Source organism: Laetiporus sulphureus (genome assembly GCF_001632365.1).
Source record: "Laetiporus sulphureus 93-53 unplaced genomic scaffold LAESUscaffold_42, whole genome shotgun sequence".
Taxonomy (NCBI): Eukaryota; Fungi; Basidiomycota; class Agaricomycetes; order Polyporales; family Laetiporaceae; genus Laetiporus; species Laetiporus sulphureus.
In genome coordinates, this window is record NW_024468551.1 from 347,278 (window position 1) to 357,470 (window position 10,193).

At 48.7% G+C, this 10,193-nt stretch overlaps 3 protein-coding genes across 3 annotated transcripts; all 3 read left to right on the forward strand.

The window, feature by feature from the left end:
* Window positions 1–1,359: 1,359 nt before the first annotated feature.
* On the forward strand, window positions 1,360–2,853 carry LAESUDRAFT_762219 (uncharacterized protein; the record flags this gene model as incomplete). The annotated part of the gene is made up of 1 exon (XM_040913062.1): window positions 1,360–2,853. The coding sequence occupies one exon, from the start codon at window positions 1,360–1,362 to the stop codon at window positions 2,851–2,853; it is 1,494 nt and encodes a 497-aa protein (XP_040760981.1).
* Window positions 2,854–5,888: 3,035 nt separating this feature from the next.
* LAESUDRAFT_762220 (uncharacterized protein) lies at window positions 5,889–8,273 on the forward strand (the record flags this gene model as incomplete). Its single annotated transcript, XM_040913063.1, has 8 exons — window positions 5,889–6,068; window positions 6,121–6,182; window positions 6,241–6,504; window positions 6,558–6,605; window positions 6,655–7,426; window positions 7,487–7,814; window positions 7,862–8,006; window positions 8,054–8,273. 8 exons carry the CDS (start codon window positions 5,889–5,891, stop codon window positions 8,271–8,273), a joined length of 2,019 nt encoding a protein of 672 aa, XP_040760982.1.
* A 511-nt stretch (window positions 8,274–8,784) lies between these two features.
* On the forward strand, window positions 8,785–10,043 carry LAESUDRAFT_762221 (uncharacterized protein; the record flags this gene model as incomplete). Its single annotated transcript, XM_040913064.1, has 5 exons — window positions 8,785–8,990; window positions 9,041–9,275; window positions 9,329–9,631; window positions 9,719–9,928; window positions 9,990–10,043. The coding sequence occupies 5 exons, from the start codon at window positions 8,785–8,787 to the stop codon at window positions 10,041–10,043; spliced, it is 1,008 nt and encodes a 335-aa protein (XP_040760983.1).
* Window positions 10,044–10,193: the final 150 nt, after the last annotated feature.

The following is a 10,193-nucleotide window of genomic DNA, read 5'->3' on the forward strand; positions in this document are numbered from 1 at the left end:
GTCGAGTTTCATCCCATGCACCGAGAATCGCTGGATGCCCTTGTCGATGTCATTGGAGGCTCGCACTCCAGAAGCCGGTGGATGTCAACCATTCACCGGGTGATTCTCTTCATCCTGACTTGTCGCAGCGATGGGTTCCTAAAGGCAGAGTGGAAGGACCTATTTTCTATCTTTTTGATCACATATCATCTTCGAGACAATCATGGAAACATGCATGCCGCTGCGAGGATTACCCCGAATATATCCAAGGTCCAATGGTGCTTTAGGGCGACCACCGCTCAAGAAACTCTTTACCGTAGTGTTCACCATAATAACAACGATGTCAAGTGAGCGATCACATTTATCTGTTGATTCTTCAGCTTATTGTTTGTATAGAGCATATGTGGCTGATATGCAGCAATATCTAACCGACAGTCCACAAACAACATTCACTCCTCTACGGCAAAGGATGGCTCTACTGTCCACCCTCACATACAATGAGCCCGGCTTACCTCACTTTATGTGGGATGTAAACCATTCCATGCTGTCCATTGATGGAGTACCTCTCACGTTGCAGCAGTTCAAAGCCGGTATTTTACAGGTTATCAATGAATGCCATGAGAGCATCCTCGCCATTTGCGGCTCGTTGGATCTGAAGGATTTCTGGAGCCACATAGACTCCAAGATGGACCTCCTTAACAGGGAGAATTGTTTTTTCGACAATCCTTTTGAGGATGCGATTGGGACCTCGGTGCTTAGCGATTCATGGAATGGCATGACAAGGTTTAGAAATATTCTACTTGAGCACATTTTGCGCGACTCGACGTATTGCAGTTGCGATGCCACAGGAGAGCTCATTTTTAACAGAAGTGAGACCAATCAACTTGTTGTGTGCAATATATTCTAATGTGTTTAGGTGCAATGTGGGGTTGATTTTTCAAGGTCGATGCGCTTGTCTCGCAACTGCTATTTGCCTCGTTTTGCACATTTGGTGGATGTCCTCGTGGAATGGAGGCTGAGTCTTTGCGTTTTGCGGTGGGAGAGCAAGGAATGCATAATTTCTTTTTTCTCAATGCGCTGGGCACCATCATCACGACATATTTGAAAACACAGCATAATGTTGGCTATGGTGCAGTCGTTGCCCGCGTTCCCGCGCATGCGGTCACCAAATTACTTATGCTCCTATTCAGTGTCATCTATCCTGCCTGTACAGAGTTGGTGGCAGAAATCATGTCTGTGAAACAAGCCAAGGCCTACAAGGAATACATGTTCGTTGTCAGTGGGAAGCCGATGAACAGCACCAAGCAATCACAGACATTGTCCTATCACACTGAACGGATCATTCGTATTCCTCTTGGGCACCGTGACTTTTGACAAGTGATGTGCAGCATCCTGGTCAACATTGCCAAGGTTGATTTTGGGCAACCCGACGAGAACGACGAAGATCTGCGTGTTATACACTCTCAATTCAACCATGGGGTGAAGGTGGCGGAGAAGCATTATGGTCTACAATCTAACGATGCAATCCCTCAGATTTCTCACACTGCGGTTGCTGCCATGCAGCTGGTTTCGGTGTGTTACCATGCAAAACTGTCTCTGCTCCCTCCTTCCTATGCGTCCACCTTGGATACCTTGCCTAAGAACAATCAGGAGCAGCATCTGACAGATCTGGTTATTCCGTTGAAGCGACATCTGGCCACGGAGATGGGTCACCTTAAAGGCAATCTGAAGACTTGGATCACAGATATTATGGATAGGAGAATTGCAGGGATATTGGTGCATCTGCTGAAAGAGCTCCATCCTTCTCTGCAATCCACTTCTCAAATGCAGGTCATCCAATCACACACAAATCGCTCACAGCCACTTGTCGTGCACGAGGGTCTATCTCAGATGCTGTTGTCTATCCTTCCCAGTTCTCAGCCACTTCGATGGACCATTCCTGAGCAGGCAGAGCTCGTGCAGTCATCATTGGGATCGAAACATGTCTTGGCTATTCTACTGACTGGCAGTGGAAAGAGTCTCGCATTTTTTGGTGCTGTGATGCAGTCTCCTGACCATCTGTATATTGTCATCAGTCCTCTCGTCGCCCTCATCAATGACCTCAAGCATCGGCTGGGACAGACCCGTTTAGCAGGAGACCTTTGGAATGCTCACCTGGATGGCTCTCGGATGCAGATTGTGCTGGTATCCATCGACGTGGCAGTCAGGAATGATTTTTCGGTCTGGGCAGAGTCATACAAGTATCGACTGAAGCAAATATTCGTGGATGAAGGCCACCTTCTGTATGCCCACCAAAAGTTCCATCAATGCATGGATCTTCTCTCGAACCTGATGTGCCTGTGCAAACCTATCACCATCCTCTCTGCGACTATTTTTCCGCAATCGGAAAGCCTCATTTGTGAAAGGTTAGGCATCAACCTCACTCATGTTCACGTCATTCGCGTGTGCATAGAACGCACAAACGTATGCTACCGGGTAAGATATGTGAAGCCCGTACTTCCACCAGCAGAACTGCAGACAGATTCTTTCCAACCCGATCTGAACATGGTTGCAGAACTGATGTGCATCTGCAACACTCATTCTCTGGACGAGAAGTCTCACGGCCTAATTTATTTTACCTCTATCGCGAAGCTCAAGGCCTTTGCTGCTAAGCTTGGTCTTGCATCCTACCATGCAGAGATGGTTCAAGGTGATCCAGTGGTGAACAATGTGCTAAAAGCTGACGTTGTGGATGCGTGGTGCAAGGGCAAAGAACCTGGGCACCGCTGGCTGTGTTGCACTCAGGCATTTGGAGCGGGAGTGGATTTTCTGCATGTCAGGGTGGTGGTACATGTTGATCCACACGCTGCCATGTTCTACCTGCAAGAAAGTTGACGGGGAGGTCGTGATGGGGATCCATATTTTTCATATGTGCTTTGGCAGAAGAAACCGTTTCTGGCGGACCCCGAACTTGACCCTCATGTCGGTGTTCTCTCCATGTTGAAATTTCTCACTACCAGGAGCTGTAGGTGAGTGGCATGGTATGACATTAATCCCCATATTCATTCTTGCTGCGCGATGAATGCGGAGAGGTGTGATAATTGTAACAAGATGTCTGAGGTAGGACATCTTTTGCGTTAGTCCGTTGTTTCCGCTAACAAACGCCTCACAGTCTCAGGATGTCCGCATACTTCAAGAACTCACTTACCAGGCAGAACTAGAGCAAGTTGAACCTGTACCGCTTGTGACAACTTCGGTGAGTGCTGGGGAACTGTTGAAGGCTCAAGCACAGCAGGGGGAGCAGAAGCTTCTGAAGATTGTGAAAATACTGGAGCAGATAGTCTCCATCGGATGTGTCTCATGTTACTTTATGGGGTGGTACTGCCAGGAAGCACACTCTCATGAGAATCGCAATGATATTGAACGGCTGCTTCCTCTAATTCGGAAGAAACAATTGGGACAGCAGCTACATTGGCCATTTTGTTATAAATGCTGGATCCCCTATCGATATCCGTGCAACCATTCTCCTCATCCTCGAGATCAACCTCTAGACTCTGATCACTGTCCTGATCGTCCCGTGCCAGATATGGTTCCTCTCCTGGTTCTCGAAATTTACACGTACGGAACACGAAAGCATGATCCCCCCATCTTGTCCCAAATTCATGAACGTCTTGGGTTGGGACCTATTCACAAGGATTGGAGGACGTTGGACAACTTCACAGCATGGCTCAGACAATCACGGCCTACTGCTGATTTGATACCTAATCATTTGGACTTTATTCGCGCATTTTATGAGCTTTACATCGACAGAAGAGTTCATTAGACAAGCGTATAATTTAATTTTAAAGACAAAAACTTTTCTGGAGCATGTAGACCTCACTCTGAGCAAGGATTTCAGTGTCCATTAGTGATGCCAATGTATGCGATCTCATGTGGAAAGCATGTCTCGAGCTCACCCTGCATTAACTGACGCGTCAGTAAATATACCTTTTCCTTTCTCATTCAATTTGTGGATTCTTATTGGTCGAATTTTTAGTTGTAAATGATGTCCAGAAAACTATTCTGAGACTGCTTGTTGGAATGGTGTCGTAAATCCATCGAATAATCCGGCTTAATTCTGCTGACTCATCACATAATGTCATAAAGCCATTACATAATCCTGCTTATTCAGATGACTCATGTCATCCTCTTTGCAGTTTCAATGTGTTTTAATGGTCTATTTATGTAGCTCAAAATGAGGAAATCAAGTCCAATGAATGATTAATGCATGAAAATGACATGGGAGCACAGTTTTTTGCTTCTTTGGTATGCTGCATATGGATACTGACATGTCAGTAAACAGTAACATCCTTGAAATCGTATCAGTGCGGTGACTGTCAGGTATATTATCTCTCTCGTGTATTCTGAAGACAACATCAAAGGGTTTATGCACAGGTTGGACCTGTAATGCTTAGGAATGCTGATTTTGCCCCCATCGGATAAATAATAACGCGTCAGAAACTATTTCCATCGATCAGACACGGTCAGTGAAACTGCTGTAATGCTTCGTTGCAATATGGTGTACGTCAATATTGTCATTCATCTGCATTCAACCAGTGTAAATGCGCTATTGCTGAACTCAATATATATACTGATGCGTCAGTAACAGTCTCCATCGTTGAAATGGCGTCAATGCTCTGCTTTTCACATCCATTTTTAATCTTATGTTGACATTAACATCATACATTCTGAGGCAAAATACTCCACACGTGTGAATTCCACTTGCGGACCTAACTAATACTACATCTCTATGATGCAAGACTTTCCCACTGCCGAAAGACCGAGCCATTGGAATGAATACTGACACATCATAAATTGTCATAATTTGGGAGGCATCACCTCGAAAAGCTTTGCTATGTCTGTACGAGTTTATCAAGTTGGATGCAGTCATTGTATATATTTTCACGGCCGTTGTACATTTGACCGTATTTCAGCATTCTCTGATTGATTCTGGTGGCCACCCATCACATAGCTGACTGCTTTAAAATATTTCAATGTGTGACACCTGTTATTGATGTTCTGTCATGAGATCTTTCAATAATTGAATTGATACCGATCTTGTAACGAACAATCATCGCGAGTTGGGAGAAAACCTGACACGTCAGAATATATCACGGCTGTTGCTGGTGGCCCAGTAACATTGATTAGACCGCAAAATTATGGAATAATAGTTTACAATGTGTGAACACGACATTGAATTGAGACATTATTAGTGATGAGCCGGGCCTCAAAACAATACAGATGTGTCAGGAACTCGTCAGCCCCAAATTTTATACAATACAGATGTGTCAGGAACTCATCACTCCCAAATTTGTACAGTTTCGATGATGAATATCCCGTGTAATAATTTATTTAGAAACATTTTGCCTTGACATTTGCCGGGATAAAATTTACAGATTATAATACTGACATGTCAGGACATGCAGCATTCTTCTACCTTTCCCATGTTATGCATGGCAATCCTTTTTACTATATTAAAAGGGACAATTGGACTCATAAATCGCGTCAGCGCAGCTTCTGAGTGTGCCTTCTTGTTTACTGGGTTAGGTCATGTGATCGTGTTTGTTTCACTAATGACGCCTCAGTAATGTGCTGATTGTCTGTTCTGGTGTGATTAGCCCTCATTGCGTCACAGCCCATATTGAACTAATTTAACGAGGTCAGTACTAGGCTGGATCACATGACATTTGTGTGTGTGGGAATTACTGACACATCTAGAACTGTCTCGTGCCACGTCGGGTGTCTATCCATCTCTCTTTCTTACCACCACCTCGAACACAAGTACAGTGTTATACACCGTACTTGTATCTCTTCCTTCAGCTCATCTTTTCAATGCTCAAGTCCTGCTGTCGTTCACCGCAATAGTGGCGTACATCAGAATAGCTATAGGTATGCAATTGAGGAATGGCCAAACCACGGAACCTGTGGAAGAAGGTCAGAGCTCCCACGCCGCACAACAAGCTGGGAGTTCTGCACCTGCTCGTCAAAGCCGCCATACCTCAATAGAAGGAAAATGCGCTGTAGGATGGCCACGTTTAGCCCCTGCAATTCTGGTGGACGATTCCATGCAGGTTAGTCATTTTCATGTAACAATGACAAGAACGTGCCTGATTTTCGTGTCAGTCTGAAAAACGCGCGAAACAACTCAATGCTGGCAGGGAGAGGATGGCCCGATGGCTAGAAAAGTGAGATTTTGACGTGTTTAATGCCTGCACTCAGCTAATCGTTGTCTAATCTTCACAGCAAAAACCATGAAAAGAAGCGGTTGCGACATCTCGCACCGTATTACTACATACGCTGTGACATCTCGTATCCCGATGCCGTATATCCTTACAACGAGGATACTGACTTTGATTTTGAGTTGTCAGATGGTTCTGAAGCTGACGACGAGTATGACGCTCTAGCCAAGGCGGAAAGTGAAGAAGAGCACCGATTGGAGTACCGCGACAACTTTGGCAGTGATCGCATGAGGAAGGTAGCACTTGCGCTGCTTCAGTGGCAACGCCAGTAAGTTGTGTCATTTTACGAGGTTTCAACTGTCAACTGACCGTTTTATAAAGAATTGAGGCATATGCCGCTGGCCGAGCAGCTCGCGCGAAGAGTAGGGTGTAAGTAGTTCATATATGAGCTTTGATGTCCAGCTCAGATTTTTTATAGAAATCGTGTAATCAATGTTTCTTCCTCGGCGCAAATTGCACGTGATGCTGACGTTGCTGACGATGTCGGTTCCATCAACACTGACCAGCCTGCCAATGATGACGTTCCAGATATTGCTGTCATCTCGCAAAATCAACGAGATCAGGAGGAAGGTGTTGAGGACACGCAGCAGGAGACTGACCAGTTATCTTCCAACAACGATGCTAGTGATGCGTATGAACCATCTGATGCAAGTGGCGCTTCGAGGCCTCTCCGTTCTAATCGACAACCGCGTTTATTCTTCTCCAGCCCGAGCAGCTCAGACAAGCAAGAGCGTCCTTCGGATGGAGAGCAGTCATCTGATCATGAATGTATCAGCGACATTGAATTGGACTCGACGATCTCATTGGAACAATCCTTGGAGGCAGAGCCAGATGAGGAGGATGTCATCCAAGAGTCAGATAACAACCAGTCTGACTGGGCTGGTATTCAATTGTCCATGGAGGCGAACTCCCAGGAAAACCAGATTTCTAGGGAGGCGTCATTACACTCTGGCGACATTTTCAGCAGCGGTTCTGCACATCACAATGACAATGCAGGCCTACTCGATGCAGGAGAAGAAGACCATGTGATATTCGTTCACGACAGACAACTTCTTCCCTCCCGTCCCCTGACACCACTGATGCCGATATTGGAGCCGGCGAATTTGCGCAAATATCTACAGTCACGCAATCGCGACGAGTTGCAGGCACTGCTCCACAATATTCATAATCAGCTCGACTCGATGGACAATGTTCGCTCGTTGGATTTCGTCATGGATGTCTGAGGTGTTCAGCTGTCGGAGCACGTGCAGGAAGTGCAGTGGTCGACGGGGCACTGCACACTACTTCCTACACTATTTTCTCGACCTGATGACCCCCAGTCCACCATCGTCAATGAAGACGACATCCAACTTGTGAAGTTCCTCACTTCACGACCGGCTGCGCACGAGCATTCACCCAATTTTTCTTTCATCAATTCAACCAGCCAAGATGTTGCTGGCCAAATGTGTACTGGTCTATGTGAAGGGAAGGCGTGCCTCATTCGCAACATGATTCGGCCACCCAAGGACTTTGAGTTCACGACAGAATGTTTGTGGAACGAATATGCATTGCCTGCGGACATGCCGGTAGACATTCACAGTGAGTTTCTGCATTGCTAATGTGTCAGTAATCTAACCAGGAATCAGATGTTCACAAATGCTGTGCCAGCTGGGCTGAACCGTATGAACACGGATTACTGCATGATATCATCGACAGTGCTGATGATACACGAGACATCAAGTTTGTGCTGGCGTGCAACTTGAGCACACACTCATTGCCGCAAGGACTCGAGTGGGTATGTTCTAGTTTTTCATTTCTAAAGTCTCACATATCATCAGGAACCTTGATGATGGCTTGGTGCAGGGTTGGGGCATGACAGCAGCTGCATACCCCACCGTGAAACAGTGGGTCCATCCAGACAATTGGTTGAACCGCGGTTGGGTGCTGCTTCATCAGGCTGGGGTGGTCACCTACGCCCACCAAGATTCAGACAAAAACTGCACCTGGATCATTCCGCATAGCGGCGTCAAGTTCTATCTATATACCGGGAGCCGTTAGCCCCTAACGGCCATGCTCAGAGGGCCCTCCATAGCACATTCAATTCTTGTGCTATGCTCTTCAAAATACCCTCATCTGAAAGCCACGCTTCAAATCTCGGAGGCCCCAAAGGGGCCCCAATGCCCAGTTGAGCGGAACGGGCGCTGTAGGCTTTCCAATCGGGCGGGTTTCCTCACGGTGGTGGTTTGGTCAACATTGGTCCTTCTGAGGCTTTCTGTTACTTCTATCACCTCAGTTTTGTTGGGGCCCCCTTGCTCTATATCTCAAGCACCCATTTAATTAAATTTTTATTATTGCGTAATTTATTTGTATTTCTACGTGATGCCCTTTCAACTCAGTCGGTAAGCGCCCGTTATGGTCCTCGCAACTTTTTGCTTTTTCCTCTCGTACATCGCAATCCGCTCACTCGTCGTTGTTGGGGCCCACTAGCTATTCATCTCAACAACCTACATGCGAAATTTCATGTCTTTCGGCACTGTTTTTAGGCCTCCATGAGGTGCCCTTTCCCCTCATGTGCACGGCGCCTCTGACTCCCCGATCGGGGAGTGTGCTCACGTCGTCCGTCTTCCTGTTCACTTCTACCATCTTCCCCACACCCAGCGAGACGAGTCCATCGTGTACGGCCGGCCATGCTCTCCTCGCCGTCAAGATATTCTTCCTAACGCGTGCACGGCTGCAAGACAGGGCCACCGTCGTCAGTGGTGCCGCAGCAGGAGGGTGAGTCGGGGGATGTTACGGAGCGCGTAGCTGGGCGAGAGCGGACGTAGGCCAGGTGGAAAGGCTGCATTAGGTGAGTCCTCGTCGCTCTCGCCCTTCTACAGCGTACCGGTGCGTGCGCTCATGCACCTCACCAGCATGGCGTGCAAAGACGCCGTGTCGTTCGTTCGCCGCTACCGTCTTCCCCGCACGGAACGAGATGGCTCTACTGCATACAGCTACGCTCTCCTCGCCGTCAATGTAGCGTCACGAACGCGCGCCCGTCTGCAAGCCATCGCCACCGTCGTCAGCGGCGTCGCAGGAGGAGGGCGAGTCGTTCATTCTCAGGGAGCGCGTAGGTGGGCCAGAGCGGACGTAGGGCGGGTAGGAACAGTTTTACAGGTGAGTCGCCGTCGCTCTCGCTCACGTTCTTCACCAACACGGCGTGTTTGCACGCCGTGTCCTTCGTTCGCCACTACCACATTCCCCGCACCGAACGAGACGACTCCACCGCACACGGCCACGGTATCATCGCCGTCAATGTGGCGTCACGAACGCTCACACGTCTACAAGGCCGGCCCACCATCGCCAGCGGCGCCGCAGCAGGAGGGCGAGGTGGGGATCTCACAGAGCGCGTAGGCGGGGTCGTTTGCACACACCAGGTGAGTCACCATCGGTCTGTATTGCGCGCCGCACCGCGACGCATGCACTCACAGTTCCGTCGTCCTCCTCTCGGTTGACCACCCCAGCGAGCTCTACCGGCCTTGAAGACCCGCGCGCGAGCTCACGCAAGGCCACTCACGCCCGTCTGGGCCTCGAACGTCTTCGCGTCCTTGTACAGCCACCCGGTGCACATGCGCTCGCTTCCCTCACCACCACGGCGTGTCGTGCATTCGCCGCTACCACATTCCCCGCGAGACGACTCCACCGCGTACGGCCACGGTATCATCACCATCAACGTAGCATCGCGAACGCACGCACGTCTGCACGCCATCGCCACCATCGTCAGCGGCGTCTCAGGAGGGCGAGTCCTTCGTGATCAGGGAGCACGTAGGTGGGCCAGAGCGAACGTAGGCGGGGTTGTTTGCACACGTCAGGTGAGTCGTGATCGCTCTGTATCGCGCGTCGCTCGAGGGCGCATATACTGACCTTCCAGACATCCCCCCTCTCGTTCGACCACCCCCGCACGCTCTGCCGACTCGACGATCCTCGCACGAGCCCCTG